Raw genomic sequence first — 23,483 nt, 5'->3', positions numbered from 1 at the left:
TTAATAATGCCCACAAGATTGTCTTTCACATCTTCAACATTAAGGTCCTGCTCTTGAGTTAAAGCCGAGTACCTGTTCTGTAGCTTGATCCGGAATTCCTTTATTTTACCTCTTACCGCTAACTCGTTGATCGGCTTCTTATGTACCAGTTTCTTCCGTTCCCTCCTCAAGTCTAGGCTAATTCGAGTTCTTACCATCCTATGGTCACTGCAGCGCACCTTGCCAAAAACGTTCACATCTTTTATAATGCCATTCGGCCTCCTCTACGTCCACTTTTGGCTACCCCGCTTGCAGAAGAAGGTATTCATTATCCGCATATTATTCTGTTCTGCAAACCCTACTAATAACTCTCCCCTGCTCTTCATAGAGGCTATGCCATATTCCCCCCTGATTTGTCTCCAGCCTGCTTCTTGCGTACCCTGGCATTGAAGTCGACCATCAGTATAGTGCATTTTGTTTTGACTTTACCCATGGCCGATTCCACGTCGTCATAGAAGCTTTCGACTTCCTGGTCATCATGACTGGATGTAGAGGCGTAGACCTGAACAGCCATCAATTTGTACCTCTTATTAAGTTTCACAACAATACCTGCCACCCTCTCGTTAATGCTATAGAATTCCCGTATGTTACCAGCTATATCCTTGTTAATCAGAAATCCGACTCCTAGTTCTCATCTCTCCGCTAAGCCCCAGGTAGCACAGGATGTGCCCGCTTTTTAGCACTGTACATGCTTCTTTTGGCCTCCTAACTTCACTGAGCCCTATTATATCCCATTTAATGCCCTCTAATTCCCCCAACAGCACTGCTAGATTCGCCTCCCTAGATAACGTTCTAGCGTTAAACGGTGCAGGTTCAGATTGCAATGGCGGCCTGTCCGGAGCGAGGGATTCTTATCATCCTCTGCTGCGTCGCAGTTCTGACTGGCGCCGTGGTCCGTTGCGTCGCAGCTGCTGGGGACTGAGTGCCTGGGATTTATTGTTGTATTCATATGAGAGGTAATTTTACAGGGTGGTAATAAAATTTTACGTAAAGAAGGCATAATATGTCCATCCATGGGAACACTGTGCAAATTCCGGTTCATGAGCGCTTTAAAACACGCATAATTCAGTCGCCTTTCTGAAAATTATCGTTAGAACAGGCGCTGCAGCTTTCTTACCGTGGATATTGGCGTGAATTTCCCTATTCGCCATATATCGGCATAGCGAGACGGGAAGACCAGATATAAGAGGGCAAACCAGGCGAATAGTTTCATCGCTCTTCCTGGGTTCGAGGTATCACTTTGGAGATAACAAATGACATCCAAGGCGTGGAGGTCAACCAGGTAGAGATAGTCTTGCTTCTCTCCTTTCAAATCGAGGCGGTCCCAAAGAGCAAATTCCCACTTATCTGTCAAAAAGAATAAAACGTAGAGCTTGATGGAGTGGAATTCTAACATGCCCTTTCGAACCGCTAGCGTTAAACCACTGAGGCCCTAAACGTTTGCGGCATGACATGGCCTTCCATATTTATAGAATGCTTCGAAGTATAGCAGTTAAAATTTTTGCATGCGCTGTAATTAGAGCTTGCTAGTCTCTTATCAGTGAAAATGACAATGTAACCCAGATGGGAAAAAGAAGGCAGGAAAGAAACACTGAATTATTTAAACAGAACAGTGGTAAAAACATATTGAGTTTCTAATTATACCATTATATTAGGGTAACGCGCGGCAGAACGAGGCGCGGGGCGAAACACGCCATTTTCAGGTTAAGCTTTCCTATCTTCAAATTGCACACTTATAGTGCCGTAATAGATTAATGACAGGTGACACTGTTCAACCACTTTGTTAGGCTACAAAAGTTACCTTACAGAGCTTTGTGCACTGAGGGGAAAACTGTGGACTGAGTGTTTGTCAGTTGGTGAGCCGACAAGAACAGGAAGAAATCATGGGCTCTATAACTTAAAACTATTCCATTCTCACTTTATCGTAGTCTTCTGACTTCATATTTACAAAGCCGCTGACACAAGCTTCAGGCCGTGACTGGCAGCCTTGTTTAAACGGCACAATCAAACGCCCTCCTCGTCTATCCGTGGTTACATTTGTTCGCTTTGAAGGCAAATAGCATTCGCTACCTCGATAGGTTTTTCGGATCTAATTGGCTTACAAGAGGCGAAGAGCGAGCAGCAGTGTGGAGGGTATTGGTATGTGCAGTCTAGCGCAGGAAAAGTAGATAACCGGATGTGACCAGTTTATTTATGGTGGTGACGACCGCTGTTGCTCTGGTGCCGTGCTTGGGAAGCGAGGCGTCCGTGTAGAGAACCTCGGGGTTCTCTTCCAGCTGTCCAGCCACTGCCTCGGCCCACGCAGAGCGTCTTTCGTCTTTCCTCCCCGGCTGCATGTTCCGTGGGAGTGGCTTGGTCTTAATACGCCGAAGCAGAAGAAGTCGCCGTGGCCTTCGCACTCGCACAACCGGGAGTGAGGACCGTGGTCGCAGACTCCAAGACCGCATACGCAAGCTTCCGCAAGGGGAACATCTCTCCCGCGGCACTAGCGATCCTCACCAAACGCTAATTACCGGGACGGGCCGTTGAGCTCGTGTGGAAGGCAATGCACTCGCCGACCACTATGTCATAGAACTGTCAATCCGGGCCGAGGACGAGCCAGAGCTACCGCACCCCGTGACAAATTACAAAGACATCACCGAAATGTACAGAGGGGACAGATGTAGGCATCGCCGTCCGCATCCGCAACTCAGCCGAAGGCAGCAAACGATCGTATGACGCACGCAAGCAGGGTCGCTAGCACATCCCGTGTTCTTGCACAAGATGTTCCCAACCGAGCCTGACACTTCATGGCCGTTTTGCAGACGATCAGAAGGCACTCCAGCACACATCCTTGCATAGTGCACTAAGCTCAAGAACCCTCCACCATGGGAGACCAGCGATGGGAGACCGTGTTGTACAGCCCCGACATACTACGCGAGCTCGCGCTGGTGGCTAGGGGCCCGGAACTGCTGGGCGCATATGGCACCTGAGAAGAAGGTTCAACGCCATCTGTGGCCAGCGCGCACCAACATTTGTTAAGGGTTCAACAAAAGTTTACTCTCTCTCTCTATCTCTCACCGAATGTGAAGGGCCGTGTCGGCGTGAGAAAACGGTTGGCATCACTTAGCATCGCTTGCGCTAGTTGGTTCCAAATTGCGGCGGTGTGCAACGGTAGAGTAAAAATACCGTCTAAAAAGGATACTGAGTGATAGGGACTTGGCAGAGCGATGTCGCATACGTGCCGAATGGGCTCGGCAGCGTTATTATGCCACCCAAACATGTTTATTGTATTGTGAGAGATCCATTTCTCCCAACCGCTCGGAGTAGCCACAACCACAGCGATAGGTTGGTAGCCAACGTTTATGCCTTTTGTAACGTGGCAGTATCCAACTGAAAAAAAAAATCTGCTTTTTTCGGCATAATAATGAATCTTTACTATTTACACTTCACTTTGAGGGGGTAAGTTTTCACTGATTTGTGGTGTGGCGGGTCACACAGATGACGTGGGCGCAGGCAAAATATTTGACCACTAATGTAGTGCTCTTGGCGAAAAAGGTGCAAAATCGTAAATTTATTACAATACCAATTATGGGACTCTCTTAGTGCAATTCCGCCGTCGTCGTTGCCGTGATGTTCCCATTGAGCCCAAGTTTGTGCGAGTGAAATCGTGGAAAGGTGAGTCGAGCATGGTGGTACGAAATCGCATGCCCAAGGGAAGCACACGGCGGCGGGGCGGAGGGAAGGGAGGAAGCGCGCTGTCTTCCGTCGCAAGCGAGGCACCGGGGGAGGGGGGGAGGGAGGGGACGTTCTATTCCGGCGGTGGCTGTGCATGGCGCAGCCTACCGAAGCTACGCAAGCCCTATGTTCTAAGCTATCTGCGATGGGGACAGAGTATTGAGGCGCCTTGGGCTGATAGTTTCGTGTGCGCTATGTTCTAACGACTATGTTCTAACGACTGGTTCGCGATAAAGCGAGATACAGCCCGAAGGTCATTTAACTGGCTGCTGCTCCCGTGCTTTCTCTCGCCAGCGCTTTGACAGCGAGTGCCCGTGGTCATCGAGTAAAATGTGTTCCTGTTTGCCTTTGCGCGTGACACCACGTTTTGTAATTTATTTAGTAAGTTCACCTTTACAAATATACGCGGCCGAAAAAAATTACTATACTTACGTCGCATAGCTGTCTAGGAAGTTGCTATCAGAGCAGATACTTTGCCTTTTTTGCAAAACTCTTACTTTTTTTCTTATGTTCGGCTTAATTATGCATAATCATGCTTATAATCGCTGTGTGGGCCTCATCATATCACATGGGGAGTTTCCTCGGTGGCCGTGACGTCCCATTTCATACGTGCGATTTCGCGGAGGCTCGAAAGAAAGTTTGGAAAATGTTAGAGCGTTAGTGGCAGAAATTAAATACAAATAGATTTGAATAGCGGCACCTCATTGTGCCCTACTTGACCTATACCTACACCTGTTATGGTTCTCTACAAACGAAAATTTTTATTTTATTTTTCCCGTTCACTAGTACACCGATATGAAATTTCAGCTCCATACTTCCGAATATTCACTCTCATGAAGTCTGTCTAATATACAAGGCAGTGGCAAAGCACACCAAGCTGTCTCCAAATAATTATTATTCAACCGATTGTTCGTTATCACTCTTTCCAATTTCTGTACGTTTGTATGAGATGTGCCGCACGTTCATGAGAGAGGCATTCAGTTCTTCCTTCGCAGAAAATTAGATGCAAAAATATACCAAAGACGTCACTTCTACCAGGGGATCGAATTAAATGGAATCGCACCAGAGGCTTTTTGGTGTGCCGAAAAACAATTCTGCAGAAGCTTTTTCGAAGACCTCGGAACAAAGGAAGGCGTACTTAAAATGGCAAGACGTTCCATAACATTTCTCCTATGGCCATAAAAAAACATTTTAATGAGAGAATGCAGAGCTGAGCCCAGCCTCTCCTCATCTACTTGCCAGGCCAAATGCTCCCTCATGTCTCGCTCTCTTACCCAAAATGTAGAAATTGTAAAAGACGGCGATATGAAGCAAATGCGACAATATTCATAGTGTTTGTTTACTAGTAAACCAGATGAAGAAAAAGAGTTCTGCTTGTAACATATGCCTCACACCAAAAGGAACTGGCAGCGTTAGTATTGGAAAAATGTGTGTAGCAACGGAGCACCGTAGTCTGTGCGCCTTCATTGGCCGTGTTGCTACCATGAAGGCTATTTTGTGGCTCTTGGGGCGAACTTTAGGTGCTTTGTTTGGAAGTAATAACTTACGTTATTTTTCGCATTGTCTCCCCATTCCTCTAGACCTTTCCCATTTTTCCACGGGTAGGGAGGCGAAACAAGCATTTTTTACTGCTATAAAATATTTTTTCTCTATTACTTCGCCCGATTCCAGTGTAAATATACTTTAAGACCAAGAGGGCAAGTGCTCAGCGAATATTCTCATTGGATCTTGTTACAAGTATCAAAAAGAGATTGGATCAGTTTGCAAATTTTTGCGTTGCTTTGCCTTGCGTTACTATAAATGCCGTGTCGGAAACATGACCAATAAAAGGATCGCGTCGATTAAAAACCTTCCGCTTTAAAAGCGTGTTTTTTCAATATTTCAATAACTGCAAAGCGTCAGTCGCAAGCATTGCAACTTTGAGGTGCGAACGCACAATTTGTGAGCATGTTTGGTGTCAGCGATTCGGTTTTTATTTTCCTAAAATTCAATGAACCTTTTTTTGTCTTAATATTAACGAACTGTTCTTCATTTTCACGATTTTTGACGAATCTATTTTTGCAATTGAGCTATCACGAAATTTGTTTTGGTGTCGAGTCTATAAGAACATCTTTTCTTGTAAATATTTAGTTCAGTATCTTTACAGACACTTAAACATGCTGTTTAACGCCAGATTATGCTTTTTAATACTTTAATTTCACTTATGAGTGATAATTATATAATTTTCAAGATTCAGCCGAAACAAGAGGACACCTCACGATCATATGTAGTCAACAACAATGAATCCAAAGAAAGCATCGGGGAAATTAGCTGTGGTTGAAATAGAAATATATAAAGTTATTAAGAAAAGGGAAATGAAAGTGGACGAAAACAACTTCTCGCCGCTGGGGGCGAACCCACAACCTCGGCATTACTCGTGCGCTGCTCCACGCATTCTTCTACGGCGATGGCCATCAGTTCACCCGCTAACCTGGGTATTCATGTTTACTCTTGATCTGGCCCTGCAGTGTGAGGCAGCGCCATTCATACCCCTGGTGGGCGGATTTAGAAGAGCCTTTTTTGGCCGGTGACGTCACGTAACATGTGAACTCAAAAGAGCAGGCACGTGGCTAATATCCACGTGCCTAATAATAAGTGGTGATTTTCAGTGGCTAAAAAATGCTTTGTTGTTCAAATCACTTTTTGCTTAAACGCAACAAATAGCGTCTTCTTTCAAAAGTAAGTGGAACAACAGTTCATTTTTACCTCAATGTCTACGCAGCGTATATCGGCACCTGTGATGAATTCGTTCCAAGTGAATATGCCTTGCGAACTCACATGCTAATATTCGTTTATTGAGATATACGCTGTAACGTAAAGCATTAAAACTTATTAAGTGCAGTTAAGGTAATTATTCCCTGTAGCATATTAATTTCATCCTAGAAGTCATGACTGCCTCATCGGGAAATTCAGCTTTGCTACGATAGGCAATAAAAAAAATTGCTGCATCTAAAGAATATCCTATATATTAACCATATTGTTAAGGACCGGGTCATACTCTTAACTTTGACATGAATTAACTACACAACCGGACAAAGTATTATCGTGCCATAAATTTTAAAGTCATAAGCAGGGCTCTTCTTTTTTCATGTTCTGAAAATGTAAGCTGATTTGTTCCGTTAAGCTGAACAAGATTACATAAACTCCGCTAGTCTAACTTCGTTTGTGTAAGAGAAGGGAAATCAAGTTGCCCGCCCTAATAGATTTGTATTGTGGACAACAGAATATTTGTGTCCTAATTGCACAAGTTGTGCTGTTTATGTGACGCACGGGAACACGTAAATAGATTATGTTCCATCCCATCTGACAGCTCTATTCTGGCCAGTTGAGAGATTCGTAGATTTAAAATGCCGTCAACATCATTGATCAAGGACGTAGTCATACGTTACTGCAATTTACAGAATGTAGAGTCTCAATCTGAATTCTAGAACATCGTAACATTCTTCTTCGTAGGGAAAGTGGTTCGCGCGCTTTTACGTTTTCTTATTACTTAAACACTAAGCAGAAGATTACTTACTTGGCGTGAGTATAAGCATATACGTGAATCACAACTTAATTGCGTCATTACAGAAGTCAGGAGAAAAGCCTTTTTCTTAGGTAAGGCTGAATATTAAAAGTTTCAGATACTATAGGCATTCGTTATAGGCACTGGAAAATTAAGTATACGGTATTATTTAATACTCAATACTAAGCAAACTTTGGGAACAACCGATTGATAATATCTGCTGAGTGTTCTGCGTGTGCTAAACAAAGTATCAAAAGTTATCACTAGTGATGAATAGCAAAAGTTTTCAAGGTAAGGCAAAAACAAAATGAGTAATCCGAGGCTTCCTTTAGGAATCGCGGTAGAAGCCTACCTGACAACCTATGACTTCTACTTGTAGTCTGTCATTTAACGTTTGTCGCGGTCTAGTCCTTAAGTAGATTTATATTTTGCACTACAAGCTGGGTTATTTTCCTCGCAACGAGTCCCCTTAAATGAGTCTACGACACGTGGGTCCATCAGCAGCTTTTCTCTTTACAACTTTGATGTTTCTTTGGCGAAATTTAATATTTTGGAGAGCAAGACATGCAGCAGTCATTCTTTTTTGAAAACTTGCTTGCAACAAGGCTCAAAGTTGTGGAAAGGCTATTAGTGATTTTCAATTTAAAGCTTATCATGGTCTCTAATAGTTAGCTCTCTTTTTTGCAGTAGTGATTTCAAGTGTGGTATATACCTATACACAAATATACAGCACACATGTAAAGGTTCAGTGGATGGTTCATTTCAATTTGAGTGAGAACTAAAAGACCACATTTTATCATCTGCAACCACTTAGTTAAGTCTTTCTTTTTCCTTTTCTCTCTTCCAAATGTACATTTGGTCACGCTACACAAAAGTTCATTTGGTCATCTCATTATCCATTTTCTTTCATAATAGCGTTGTAGTTTTATAATTAGTCGAATGTAATAATAATTATTATTTTTTGCTAGCATGTGTGCAGCGGATTTGTGTTAGTACTGCCAAACCTAAACCAATACTACTTTTGCTATTTTTTTAGATATTTTACTATATTTGCTGCAGCTCTTTATATTTTTACTTATACGCTGTACAGGAGGCCCCATTACGGTCTTTGACCTCAGGACCTCCTCCTGTGTAATATTTGCTTGTGCTGTATCTTGTCTATTATTAATAGAAAAACCTCTTTCGAACGCTCAGTGAGGCCGTTCATTTGTGAGGAGTAAGAGGTGGTAATAGTAGAGCAGACACGCAAGGTGTCGTCAATGACTTTGGATGGAGACATACGGGCACGTTTCTTGAGTATTTGACGCTAGCACCATGCATCAAAATTATATCTAGGAGGAAGTCTGCAGCATCAGTTGCGCAACTGGTAAGAAGAGCACGTGTTATGGCATAGCGGGTAGCGTAGTCCGCAAGGACGGCAACCGACTTCTTGCCTTATGTAAATTGCGGAAAGGGGCCGGGAAGGTCTAAATAGACTGAACGCAAGGGCTCGGCCGGGATGTCGAGTGGCTGCAGGTAACCAGCGGGGACATGGAACGGCTTCTTGCGTCCTTGGCATACGTCACAAGCGACGACGTAACGTCGTACGGAACGAGCCAGGCCAGGCTAGCAAAACCGGCCGCATACTTAGTCGTGGGTTTTATACACACCGAGGTGTCCTGATGCTGGTGCGTCGTGTAGCTGTTCTAGGATGGTTGAGTGGAGCTGTTGAGGCATTACAAGTAGGAATTCCATCCATATGAAGATCACGACGGTAGAAGGAACCATCGCAGAGGGCGAAGAGGCGTACAGTAGCATCGGTTGGAGAATGTTCAAAACGCTCGATGAGGCATCACGAGCTTGCTCGTCGGCGATATAAAGGAGCTGTGATACTGAGAAAACGCAAGCAGCAGTGTCAGTACTTGAGTAGCCAGATTCAACAGGTTAACGTGAGAAGGTGTCAGCGTCTTGCTGCAGACGGCTAGGCTTGTCAACCATGGAGCCTCAAACTATTGGAGCCTCAATACCCATCTACCAAGCTGCCCACTGAAATACCTTAGGTATGAGAGTCAGTAGAGAGCATGATGGTCGGTGACTACGTGAAAGGACGACCTTAGAGGTAGGCAGGAAATTCGCAACCGCCTAGACCGCAGCAAGGCATTTCATTAGCTGCGCTCATACAGGGATAGGAACCGGGTTGCATAAGCAATAATACGATTCTGGACACGCCGAAGCTGGGCTGGGACAGCACCTACGGCGCGACCGCTGGCATCTATACGCAAATCGTTAAGGTCATCCGAGTCGATGTGGGCGAGGATGGTTGGTGAAGTGCCAAGGGTGACGAGACGAGAGAAGGCGGTGGCTTCTGAAGTGCCACTTTAGAAATGTATGTCTTTCTTCAAGGTATTAGTGAGGGGTCTAGCAACTGCAGCAAAATACTGAATAAAAATACCCAAGTATGAGCACATATGTACAAAACTTCGAACATCTGCGAATGTCTTCAGAATCGGAACATTTCGTGCAGTTCTAGGTTTGTCGGGATCAGGCTGTACTCCGGTAGCGTCGACGAGATGGCCCGAAACAGTTTTTTGGCAGCGGCTAATACGACATTGTAACAAGTTCAGTTGCAGTTTCGCCTTTGGAGAAACATCAAGTAACGCGACAAGGTGTCACCATCTTGCTGCAGACGGCGAGACTTGTCAACCATGGAGCCTCAAACTATCGGAGCCTCAAAGCCCATCTACTATACCGCCCTGTAAAATCCTTAAGGCATGAGAGCCAGCAGAGAGCATGCTGTTCAGTGACTACAGAGAAAGGATGACCACAGAGGAAGGCATGGGGCTTCACAACCGTGTAAGGTGAGTGCCAAACGTTGGTGAGAAGATGATGACGTTGTCGAGGTAGCAGAGCCATGTGGACTATTTAAAACCTTGGAGCAAGGAGTCTATCATGCGATTAAATGTAGCCGCATCGTTGCATAATACAAAGGCAATCCCTTTAAATTGGTATATGTCATCGGGTGTTCAGAAAACGGTCTTTTCTCTGTGCACATAGCCACCAGCAATTTGCCAATATCTAGAACGAAGATCAGTAGAAGAGAAATAGCTGGAACCATGGAGGCAATCAAGGGTGCCGTGTATATGTGGCAGCTGGTCTTTCTTAGCAGGTTTGTTCAGATGATCGTAGTCTACACAGAACAGTCACGTGGCGTTCTTCTTACCGAACACCACGGGTAACACCCAGCTACACGAAGAAGGCTCAATGGTGTTTTCATTGAGCATATTGTGGACTTAACCTCTAATTGCTCGGCTTTCCGACGCAGAAGCTCGATATCATCGTCATCGGTGAATAAGCACCACTATGAATGCGATGCTTGACCGTGAGCGTCAGACCGTAACGGCAACCGATGATGTTCGCCCACAGTTAGAATTTGCGTCATCAGTATGGTCACCACATCAAAATTATTTAGTTGATATGCTACAAAAAATTCACAACAGGGCATCGCGCTTCATCACAAGTAACTACGACAGAACTTGCAGCGTGACCAAGATCAAAGCAGATATTTCGCTCCAGCCACTTGAAACTCGTCGCACGATAAGTCTTCTTTGCCTTTTCCATAGATACGTCCATGGTAATCGAGCTCATGTGTTGCCGCTTGAAGTACCAGCGCGCACGTCACGTCGCCTTAACAATAGACATAGTTTCATGCGCATATTCGGTAATACACTGTCATTTAACGCATCAGCAGTGCCACGTGTCATAACCCCATGGAACAGCCTTCCTGATAACATTGCGAGCATAAGAGATCGTGACGCTTTTCGCGAAGAATTGCTGAATTTCCTGTAGAAACATTGTATAAGGATGTTATTGACCTGCTTTCCTTCGCTGTTTTTCACACTTGTATTTTTATATTTTCTTGAGCATGAGTATATTACTGTGTTTACGCTCTCTAAAGCTTAGCCTAGACAAACATTTATTGAACTTCGCTTTACTTATCTTGTGAATGCATGTATAGATATTTATATTCTCTACTCCTGTACTGCTTTACTTATCTTGTGAAAGCCTGTATTGATGTTTATATTATTTACTCCTGTTGAAACACTTACTTTGTGTCCCCCCTTACCCAATGCCCTTAAATGGGCCTGTAAGGTATTTTAAATAAATAAATAAATAAAAAAATGTCTCTGTAGGACTATCAAACATTGCAAAGGTCTTCAGCTTGCGCAGAGAACAGGTCCGCCACAACGATTTTCTTGATGTTGAAATCTGCGGCCGGGGCTGGCGTTACGGGCCTGCTAGCCACTGAAGAATCATCGGTTGATAAAGCTGCTACTTGATGGTCACTTAGAGAATCAACGTAGGCAAAGCAAAAATCAACGTAGGCAAAGCAAAATACCTTGCGGTAGAATTTTCTTTGCACATTCAAAGTTAAAAATAGGCCTGTAAGTCAGGATAGTAGTATTGGTAAGAACATTGTGAGGCACGGTGACGCCATACTGCAGTGGTAAATTGGGCAAAAGAGTGACGAGATACTCGCCATCACGAACAGGTGGGTAAAACGACATTTTAATGCAAGATATTGACTTTGGTGGCAGGCGACTAAAGCGGGTGGGGTGTAAGCGGCACGGAGGAGCGTCAGAAGATCATGCGAGATATAGCAGCTGAAGGCGAAGGGTAGTGGAAGAGCCGAGTGCGTGGAGAGGAAATTGAGTGCGATAATTAGGTCGTGGGGGCAACGGGCAATCGCAGTGAAGAGCACAGGAGTGTGGCGGCCGTCAATGCTGACACGTGCCGTGCACATGCCGATAATATGAAAAGTATTGCAATCCGCAACGCGAACGACCCGTGCCGACAGTATGCTAAGGAGCTTACTGAGTCGTCATTGAAAGCAGCGCTAATAATAGAAAGATGGACTCCTGTATCAATCAGTGCAGTGACAGTATAGTAGTCGACGTCAAGAAGGATTTGTTTGATAGGTAACGCGAGCACAGGACTTAAATGTTGGGCCGACAACGCAGCTTCACGTCCAGAAGCTGCAGTGCCTACTTTTCCGGCTGGTTGCAGGCGCCGATTGGCGGGGAAGAGAAGCGACGGGGTTACGGTGAACGCGACTAATGGCGTTGAGGCGTCAAAGGATCATAGCTGGGGCAATTAGCGAAAGTGGTTTCATGTCGGGTGGCACAAAGAGAAGTAGGTTCAAGTTGCGGGTATAAGCGCCGGTGTGTGTCAGAGGCGGTGGTAGCCATCAGTTGCGACAATGACGAGCAACCCGGTCGATGCGGTAGCAGTGGAAACAGATAAGCTCGTCATCAGGGGTATGCCATTCAAAGGACTTGCGATATGTAGCGGAAAAAGACTGGCGCAGACAATGAGGTCCGCGGAAGAACTCAGGAACGCTGCGTTGAGTCGGCGAACACACCGAGTTGAGAGCCATGTTCTCTAATTTCTGTCTGACAGCGACCTGAATCATCGCAATCGTGGTCGCTTGTGGATCGGGCGGTGTTGCGGAGAAGGTTGGAGAACCGGCGTCCTCGAGCTCGCGCGGAACAATGCAGGTTACGTCATCGTAGGTGGTAGGCTGACGCGGTCGGCCCCCACATGTTGGCTTAGCAGCGGTCAATATCAGGTAGCCGCGTGATGTCGTGTGCGATACGGCGGCTCTTAGCTCGTTCAACGTGGCGGCATTCTTTTATGATGACACCGATAGTTGAGGCGTAGATGAAAACGGGGAAATTGAAAGCGTCGTCTGCAATTCCTTTTAGTATATTAGCCACTTTATCAGCTTCAGCCGTAGTGTCGTCAGCTTTGCGGCATTGAGCCAAGACCTTTTATGCGAAGCATATTAATAGAGCTCAACCCAGCTCCTCAGGCGCGGCGGTGTCGCCCTAAATACCACGTGACACCGTGACGTCACCACAGAGAAGAAACGGGGCTCCAACTCGCGCCGTCGCTCGCGGCGTCGCCTTCAAGGCTGACCACGTGACACCGTGACGTCACGACAGAGGAGAAACGGGGCACCAACTCGCGCCGTCGCTCGCGGCGTCGCGGCGTTATATAAGCACCTGCGCTTGCCTCTGCTAGACACTCACGAGGTGAGATGCCTCCTGGAGACAGAGCTGCTCGTTGAAATGAGAAGCGAAGGTTGCGGCGTGCTACAGAGACTGTTTCTAGGTGGCTTTGCTACGGCGCAGCGACTACGCGCCCCGCATCGGACGCGGTGAGCGTCGAGCAACGCAGCGTTCAGCGCGACAACGAAATGTGCGCCTGAGCAAGCGCCGCACGCCAGAGCCGACGCCGACGACACCGGCTTTTCTGTGACACGAGCTCCTTAACGCTGTCGCGTTAAAATAAAGGCTAGTAAAGCTTCGCATCCTGGGCTTAACCTTAGCTAAGCCACAGCCATTTTTTTAATCTATGAAGCATGCGGCTCTGTACCAGTCTGAAGAGGAGTCGACCGGACCTCTGTCGCGGCAACCTAGTGCCCAAAGGAGTGGCCGAACAGTTCACGTAGCTTTTCTCTGAATATGTCTCAGTGCGTTATCTCGTCTTCACGCACTTGGAGCCACATGCGTTAGTTGCCGCTGAGATAGATTACTTTGATGAGCGTAATCACTGAGACCCACATGTCGTTAGTATTGACGCGTTCTACGTCATCCATTGGGCAACAGCTGTTCCTACAGACCAGACTATAAACCAGGGTTCTGATGGTGGACAAACCTAACGATTAGAGCCGTATGACGAGCCGGAGCCGTTGCTGATACGCTCTCTTCAACGGGAGGCATGGTGACAAGCTCGATGTACTAACCACTGCGGAGCTCCGTGGTTAGGATGGAATGGCAAACGTCCACGAAACAGAGGCTATTTACACCGTACTTACGCTGGAGCCAGACTACCAGGCAGGCACTCGGTGACTCCAATAGCCCAGACGCTTCATTGCTTTTCGCGCGGCGGCTCGTCTCCCGAGTAATTGTGGATGGTAGCGTAATTTTACCGCGACAGCGTTAAGGAGCTCGTGTCGCAGAAAAGCCGGTGTCGTTGGCGTCGGCGGCGTTGGCCGTGAGCGATAAATCCCAGCAGGCACTTCATGAATAAAAAACAACTTGCCAGATGGGCTGGGTGGGAATCGAACCAGGGTCTCCGGAGTGTGAGACGGAGACGTTACCACTGAGCCACGAGTTCGATGCTTCCAAGCGGTACAGATGCGCCTCTAGTGAACGCGGTGTTGCCTTAGAAACGAGCTGTTTCTAAGGCTCAGGCGCACATTTCGTTGTCGCGCCGAACGCTGTGTTGCTCGACGCTCACCGCGTCCGATGCGGGGCGCGCAGTCGCTGCGCCGTAGCCCATTGTCTTACACCCCTTGGCGGGTCGACGGGAACGCTGTAGCATTCCACTCTTGCAGGCGAAGCTTAAGCGTCTTCCAATTTTTAATTTATTTCTGCATATAGCTGGTCAGTGTTATTTTAAATGTTCATGGACACTGCATAATTTTAAAACGGCAATTGAAGTTCAACGATTCAACAACATGATTAAATAATCAGTAAGTAGCAACACCATAACTTGTAAATACAGACGTTGATATATATGAAGCTGCCAAAATTGTTCTGTGATGCATTATTGGAAATGTGTCACTAAATGGTGAGTATCACTTTATCAAAAGTCTAGTAAGCATTGAAACAATTTCACTCAAAGATGACATATTCCGTTGTAGCTGCGCTGACAAATATGCACTTCATAGAACCGTGACATCTGCCTTTATTGCAGAGTTACGGATTTTAAGAATTCGTGCTTTCTTATATACATTACTTATTTTGGTAACATGTCTAACAAGTACCGGATTTTAAATGGGAATTCTGCTTCCTACACTTGCTGAGTTGCTGAATTCTGCCCAGCGTTTTGTCGCATACAAGCATTTTTTTGCGTTCTATTCGTATTTATATGTTGCAATCGGGCTTGCGTTGAGCTGGAACTACTTCTTCTTCCTTATATTTTCAAAATTATGCAACAGTAACAATGAACGGAGGCCATCAGCCAGAGGGCCTAGATTTTTTCAGGAGCACTGGTATTTGCAAACCTTTTGACATGCATCCATTCTTTCGTTGGAAAATTTCTGATAGCGTCATCAAACGTCTCCTGCCTGGTTCGGCGGAGCGAGAGTTCAGTGGCAAGATGAATCGATGAGCTGTATGGGAAGAAACATATTTGAATAAATGCTTTCACCGTACCAAGAAATAACCAGGTACTGTGCATGAACAGCTCAATAGGAAGCAAATTACACGTCTGTCTAGTTTACCGTTACATATATTTGTCTCATTGGTCACGAAATTCTGAGGAGTTGAGTTGCAGGGTCGCATTTGGAAAAATATGAAGTATAGTTGGTAGACGCTAAAGGTGAGTGTGAACGTTGGCAAGAAGACATTGATGTTCTCGATATAGCAGAGCCATGGGATAAATGAAAGTGCACGAAAAGATAGCTTGCCGCCGTTGGGAGTCCAACGCACAACCTTCACATTACGGATGCGTTGCACTACCAATTGTGCTACGGCGACGGCTATCAATTCATCCAATGAATTGGTATGTATGTTTAGTAGGTCTAGCCCTAGGAGGGTTAGCCAGCGCCACTTAGACCAAAGGTGGGCGGATGCGGTAAATCCTTTTTTGCCCGATGGCGTGACGCCACAGGCGATCTTAGCAGAGCAGGCACGTGGCTAACAAAGCCTCGTGCGCTAAGACAAGTTATCGATACCTCTACTTTCGTTTCCCTTTTCTTTATTATTTTCTACATTCTAATGTGAACCACAGCTAATTTCAGCGATGCTTTTTATTTTTTTTATTTTCAATACTGCCAGTCTCTTTATCGAGACCATAGCAGGTGGGCATATTGTTACAATGTAGGCGTTGATACCACATTATTCATAGAACACGTCAGTACAAAGTACAACAAATTAGATACGCTACATGTAGCTACACAGTACAGTCTGGAAAAATACAAAATGCAAAAAAAAGAAAGACATCGTTTCATGCATATAATTAGTGAAGTCAGCTATAACAATAAAACAGCTGTTATAAATACAATAAATTGTCTTTCAATACAATCTCGTGAAATATAAATGCAACACGACCATTTACAACCTAACAGTTCATGACTTAATACAATCTAACATAACATAACATAAGAGATAGATCTAAACAATGAAAAAAAGCAAATTTGCATAAGACTAAAATATTTCTGGCAGTTATTCCTTATTCTTTTCTATCATGTTACTAAAAATTGAAGGCGAGTCTATATCAGCTATTGCTGAGTCGAGGTGGTTCCACTCCCTAACAGCAGTAGGGATAAAAGAGTATCTAAATGTGTCCGTTTTACAAGGGTACTCAACTAACATTTTATTATGCTTATGGCGTGAAATACGGGACGTAGAGAAAGTAATGTATTTTGAAGAATTTATGTTAAAGCAGTTGTGCAACAGGTTGTGTATCAATTTTATCCGAGCTTGCTGTGCTCTGTTTACCAGTGTGTCCATTTCGGATTAAGCCAGGAGTTCTGTGGGTGAGTCAGTGGTTTTGTACTTGTGAATAAACCGTATTGCTTTCCTTTGAACTTTTTCCACTTCGGCTATGTTTGTCTTTGTGTGAGGAAACCAAACCGTGTTGGCGTATTCTAGTACTGGCCGCACAAATGTTTTATAGCAAAGCAGTTTGATATGACTGGGAGCAGAATTCAGGGACCTTTTAAGGAAGAAAAGCTTACGGGTGGCTGCTGAAGTGATGTTGGCAATGTGCTTGTTCCACTTCAAGTCAGATACTAGAGTCAGTCCTAGATACTTGTGTCGCTGAACATTAGTTAGGGGTGTACCATTGAGAAGGTAGATGAATCCTGACTTAATCTTCTTTGTTGTTACTATCATTGTCACTCATTTCTTGATGTTAAATGACATTTTCCATTGTTCACACCAGGCATTTATCTCGCTAAGGCATTTGTTCAAAGTAAAGTGAGCTTCATAACTTCTTATTTCTTTGTATATAATGCAATCATCTGCAAAAAGGTTTATGCTGCATGCTATGTTATTGAAGATATCATTGATGTAAATTAAAAATAGTAAGGGCCCCAAGACCAAGCCCTGGGGAACACCAGATGTGACAGGAACTGCATCAGATGATGCTTCATCATGGAATACGAACCGTGAGCGTTGTGATAAAAAATCCCTAGTCCAGGCTGTAATGCTTCCATTTCCAATAATTCACTCTAATTTTGCGATTAGCTTGTTGTGACACACACAGTCGAATGCTTTGCTAAAATCTAGAAATATTATATTTGTTTGACCGCGGTTGTCAATAGTCTGTGCTAGGCCATGTATACCTTCAGTCAATTGTGTTACTGTTGACATCCCGTGCCGAAATCCATGCTGATTGCCTCATAGTATACCATTCTCTTCAAAATATGTTGTTAGGTGTTTTAAAATTATATGCTCTAGTATCTTGCACGATGTACTAGTTAGTGATATCGGTCTGTAGTTGGAAGGAGAATTTGTGTCACCTGATTTATGGATTGGTATTATCTTTGCTTTTTTCCAGTCATCTGGCACACGTCCGGTTGAAAGTGACATGCGATAGATAATGCCAAGATACCTGCTGCACCATTCTGCGTATTGCTTTAAGAATTCGTTCGGGACGTCGTCAGGGCCGCTAGATTTTTTCGTGTCTAATCCGAGTAGGAGGTTAAAGATACCCGAGTCAGTTATGTTTGGTGAGTCGATAGTGAAACCTGTAGGAATTATTGGGGGGACAAACCTGTTATCTGCAGTAAATACCGATTGAAAGTACTTGTTGTATGCATTAGCTTGAGAAACTGTTTCATCGTGGGGTCATTCTGGCACGATTACTTTGCGTGCACGGAAGTGATTCCAAAATCTGTGTGGATTACGTTTTACGAAGTTAGGCAGGGTAGTATTAAAATATTCTTTTCTGGAGTGGCTTAGTCGGAGTTTAAGTTCTGCCTTGCCGGTAATCAATTCTGATGCCTGAAGTGATTGATTTTTGGTCTTCTTCAAAGACCGACGTAATCTTTTCACTTTTCGTTTGGCATGAATGACCTCACGCGTTACCCATGGGTTGTATTTGCGCGATTTTCTTGTTTTTAACGGTATAAATTGTTCAGTGCAGTAATGTATTACTGTCTTAAACCCTATCCAGAGGGAATTTGCGTCTGCCGAAGGATTGCAAGCCATTTCCGCAAAATCCGTGAATTCATGTGCCATGTACGTCAAAACATTGGCGTCGTCCGACTTCGCAAAGTCGATAACGGTGCTTTCTAAAGACCTATATCGTGGTCGGATATACCTTCAACAATACTAGTGTGTATTTTGTTTACAAAGAAGTGATCAGAGAGCAGTATTAGATCGAGTATATTACTTGCAGTACCATGTGAGCGTGTTGGTTGATCAACTACTTGCTGTAGGTTGAAGTTGAGCATTAAATCAATTAGCGCTTCTGAAGTACGTGATGAGTATTGCATTTTCTTCCAGTTAATTTCTCGAAGGTTAAAGTCCCCCATGATGATAATTGTTACGCTGTGAGGGTGGCACTGCAGAAACTCATGTATGTTCTTTATGAAGCTTTCGTCCGAGTCGGAACTTCGGTAAACGCAGCCTACAATTATGGCAGTGTTGTTGCAGGTAATTCTGCAGAACGCGGCTTCAGCATCCCTCACATTTGGCAACGGTTCATATGGGAGGGATTTCTTTATTAGCAGTGCCACGCCACCACCACGTGTCTGCCTGTCTGTCTTTTCGAATGGCGGAGTAATCGGGAGGCACAAATTCGTGATTAAAGACAGCCGAGGGAAGCCACGTTTCAGTTATCGCTACTATGTCAGGATCATGTTCATGGAGATTTTCAAGCGCGTCTGTCTTATTTAAGATGCTTCTCGCGTTTACATTCAATAACGTCAGTTCTATGACTGCGCTTGGCTTCGCGTGATTGGACGCTTTGCTCCTGCGCTTTCTTTTAAGTAAAACTCTCTTCCCCTTGTCCTAGTCCCAAGCGAAAACTTGGTCAATAATGTAAAGCTTGTCTAATGACAAAGAAACCCTGTCATGTTTTTCTCGGTTTTCCTTGGCGCTATTCCACAGCAGTTTCCTGATTTCTCGAGTTCTTTTACAGAACTCTTCCCCGATAGAGAAACCTGCGTTTTTTAGCTTGCGCCCTTTTCCTAATATTGTAGATTTCTGTCTAGAATCCAGAAGCCTAAAGATTACTGGTCTTGTTTTGTTATGCACTGGTTTACCGAGACGATGAATTCGCTCTATGGAAATAGGCTGCAAGCTAAGCGTGTCCTGGATAATGGTCTTATTTACAGTTTCTTCTAGCTTTTCACAGTTTTCTCCTTCTGTTTCCGTCAGGCCGTATACTATTAGGTTTGACCATCTACTCTGGTTTTCCAAGTCGTCCATTCGTTTTTCCATTTTCCTTGCACTCTCATAAATGTCTTGTATTTGGCTTACGCATGAGGTTATCGTCGACTCCAGGCATGACAGAGCATCTAGTTTTTTATCTATACTGGCAAGCCGTCCTTCTTTAATTTCCTTGACATCGGCTGCAACTTCCTTCGACTGCTTTACGATTTGCGCTAGATCAGGGCCTGGATTGCTCTCAATGTCTCCAGCTAGCAAAGACAGCTCTTATAACAAAGTCACTACGTTCAAGAGCATACAACAAAGCTGCGGGCACGGCAGCAACAGCAAGAACGGATCACTAGAACGGACACAGTAGTCGTGTTGTCTTCTTTCCTGCACGATGAAAACAAACGGATTAGTGACCGTCATTTCGCCGGTGCCACCGTGCCCAGTGGACGCGATGCGAGGAGGCAGGCTACTTATAGTGCGCTGTGAAGCGGCGCTGGCTGCTGGTGACGTAGTTCATCACACGTGGGCGTAGTCGCGGATGGGGGCAAACGGTTCCAAGGTGCTGAACACGTTATCTTCGCCCCGTGAAACGGTACGAAGCTTGTGTCGCTTGCTTCCCTGGACGATGCCGCCGGTAGCATGCGTATGCCATCCAGGGATACGAAAAGACCGGTGGAGACGGTCGAGAGGGCCGGTGGAGACGGCTTTACGATGAAAACAAATGGATTAGTGGCCGCCATTCCGCCGGCGCCACCGTGCCCTCGGCTTCATTGTCAGTTCGCTTAATCTGGTCATAATTAGCAAAATTCGAGCCACTCAGATCCTCTTCTCTCGTTCTTGCCTCCGTGTGGTACTCCGCAGTGCTCTCTCATATCCAGTAACGCCGAAAAGTGTCGATTGTGTGGGAGGCAAAATTGGGCGTTTTAACTCCTCAGGAGCTTCAAGGTGTAACCGGCACCCGCCGATCCAACGGGTACTCAAGGCGCCAAAGAATGGTTTGAGTTCTTTGATGCGGGGTGTCGCTTTCGTATACGTTCCTATCAGAGTCGCGCTCAATTTATTACGTCATGAAAAAAAAAACCCAGAATTTACTCAAAAAGACTCAAAGAGAGCCTCAGATGGGACAGAACGACCTTCTTCTCTTTTTTGAGTCCTCCGCCCACACTTCTTCCAATCATAAGGCAACATTTGCCGCAATATTTCTCCCTCATAGACGAAGCCTGCCGGTAAAGTCAGTTAAGTCCTCGGAGTGAAGGGCTTCGGAAGAGCGTTGTGCGCGACCTCTGTTTTGGCATAGCGTTGCCCAGTTGCGGTAAGGCGCGCCAGACGATAGTTTACTGCCATGTAATTGCCAACAAGGTACGGGCCAGTATATTTGTCGAGAAGTTTCTGACATAATGATATTAATAATATGTGGGGTTTTACGTGCCAAAACCACTTTCTGATTATGAGGCACGCCGTAGTGGGGGATTCCGGAAATTTTGACCACCTCGGGTTCTTTAACGTGCACCTAAATCTAAGTACATGGGTGTTTTCGCATTTTGCCCCCATCGAAGGGCAGCCGCCGTGGCCGGGATTCGATCCCGCGACCTCGTGCTCAGCAGCCTAACACCATAGACACTGAGCAACCACGGAGGGTAAGTTTCTGACATAGGCCACGTTTGCGCACCGGACACCATAACAAGACAAGGTCCCCTGGAGAAAAGGTGACATCCCGATGGTGCCTGTCGTACCGTGCATTTGACTGGTCTTGCGAAGCGAGAGTACGCATGCGGCAAGCGTCGAGCTTTTTCAGTGAGGCACAGAGTCTCGGCGATGAAGACGTCCTCCACGCTGGAGAAAGTATGGTGTCGAGTGTGTGACGCGGTGGACAAGCGTACAGGAGGAAAGACTGACTGTAGCCAGCTGTTTCGTGCTTTGCAATGGTGAAGCCATATTTAATGAAGAGTAAAATGTCGTCCGAATCTTTATGCTCCGATGCGACGTACCCGGACAACATGTTCATCAGTGTGCAGTTGGTACACACGGGCAGCCCCTTTGTCTGCGAGCGACACTTGGTCGAGTGACGATAGCTGGGAGAGAATAATCGAAGCAGCCCTTCTACAACATCTGGAGCAAATTGCCGCCCATGATGACAAATAGAGGTAGGCCATGACGGCGGTTTGTTAGTATCGATACTTACCATTCCCATGAACTTCCAGTTACCTCAGGCGTCCCTCAGGGTGGTGTTTTAGGGCCTTTATTATTCTTAATTTATATTAATGACATTGCCAGCGTTGTCACAGCACCAGTTCAAATAAAACTGTTTGCTGACGATTGTGTTCTGTTCAGTGAGGTAACCGGTTGCGATGATCAGATAACCCTGAACAATAATCTTGAAAACCTTCTTTCTTGGTGCAATCGTTGGAACATGGAGGTAAATGCTAACAAAACAGTTTACATGAAGATAACTAAAAAAATAAATAGCCTATCTTTTCCTTACGCTCTCGGATCTGAACCATTAACCGAGGTTAGGGAATACAAATATCTTGGCGTCACAATAACTCATAACCTGCACTGGAACATTCACATTTCTAACGTATGTGACTCAGCCTTTCGTAAACTCTGTCTTCTACGTCATAAACTAAAACAAGCTCCCGCTGAAACTAAACTTTTAGCCTACACATCAATAATAAGGCCAAAACTGGAGTATGCCTGCATAGTGTGGGACCCTTACACAAAAACGAACATTGGTGCACTAGAAAGAGTACAGCGTAAAGCAATCAGATTTATTTTTTCGAAATACCGTATGACTGATTCCCCGACAGCAATAATGAGACAACATGGTATTCAGACATTGGAAATACGAAGAAAAATACAACGGCTGAAATTTCTTTTTCTTCTTAAAAATAATCTCCCCGCCCTCACTCCTGAGCCTTATGTAACGCCAATGACAGCACGCCGAACACGTCATCGTCATGCTGACTCTCTAACTCCCTGTAATGCCAGAACTAACATTTTTAAATATTCTTTTTTCCCACGCACTATAACCGATTGGAATAATTTACCTCAGTCGCTACTAAACAGTACTGATTCCGTTGACCGTTTGAACTACTGATTTCATAGTAATAACTGAAATTGATCTTTGTGTTACATTCCTTCTCATTGCTTAAAATTGTACTGACGGTTCATTTGTACATTTACTCTTCACTTTTGTTTTGGGAATTGTTTGGTTACAAGACCGAGTGTTCTTTTTACCCATTTGGTTCTCGCAGCTGGTGGACTCCATTGCTATTGTGCACACTAATTTGGTCCTTTTGTTCTTACGTCTGCAAATGCAATTATTCTGTATTTTGTATGCCCCTCCTGCCTGGGCCTCAATGAGGCCTGCAGTATTGTATAAATAAATAAAAAATAAATAAATAATGATCGAGTGCAGCAGAAAAAGCGAAACTTGGCTAGCGGTGGCAGATGGTAAAGCAGCATTCTGGCTGTACCAGATCAAATGGTCGGCAGTTACGATGCTCCAACGGTTTCCTTGCGTTGTGCGCGGAAAGGGATCCATGAGATAAATTCCGTATTAAACGAAAACAGAGCTAGGAAGTTTAAGTGCCCGTAGGAGTCCGGCTAGCGTGGTGGTTAAATGCTTGTGGGCTTGACACTAAGCGCAATCGGTAACATACATTTTATTCGAGTGACGCATTCGGGGCCAGCAAAACCGTTATTGCACAGATGAAACCTACACAATGTTCCTAGGTGTCCGGAGGTAGGATCGTCGTGCGTGGCCCGCTGAAAAGTTGAGCGTAGCTTCTCCAGAACTACAA

At 45.1% G+C, this 23,483-nt stretch overlaps 1 protein-coding gene across 2 annotated transcripts in view; it reads right to left on the bottom strand.

Annotated features, from left to right (window-relative positions):
• LOC139054876 (neprilysin-like) overlaps window positions 1–23,483 on the bottom strand; it is a 124,974-nt gene that overhangs the window by 85,923 nt on the left and 15,568 nt on the right. For both annotated transcript variants that reach the window (XM_070532557.1, XM_070532558.1), the window contains exons 3-4: window positions 15,351–15,458; window positions 1,157–1,386 (exon numbers count right to left, since the gene is read on the bottom strand). In XM_070532557.1, coding sequence (XP_070388658.1) covers window positions 1,157–1,386; window positions 15,351–15,458 — 338 coding nt within the window. The remainder of the gene's footprint in view (window positions 1–1,156; window positions 1,387–15,350; window positions 15,459–23,483) is intronic.

Source organism: Dermacentor albipictus, chromosome 1 (genome assembly GCF_038994185.2).
Source record: "Dermacentor albipictus isolate Rhodes 1998 colony chromosome 1, USDA_Dalb.pri_finalv2, whole genome shotgun sequence".
In the NCBI taxonomy this organism is placed as follows: domain Eukaryota; kingdom Metazoa; phylum Arthropoda; class Arachnida; order Ixodida; family Ixodidae; genus Dermacentor; species Dermacentor albipictus.
The sequence above is the reverse complement of the archived record's forward strand: the minus strand, read 5'-3'. Positions and strand labels throughout refer to the sequence as shown.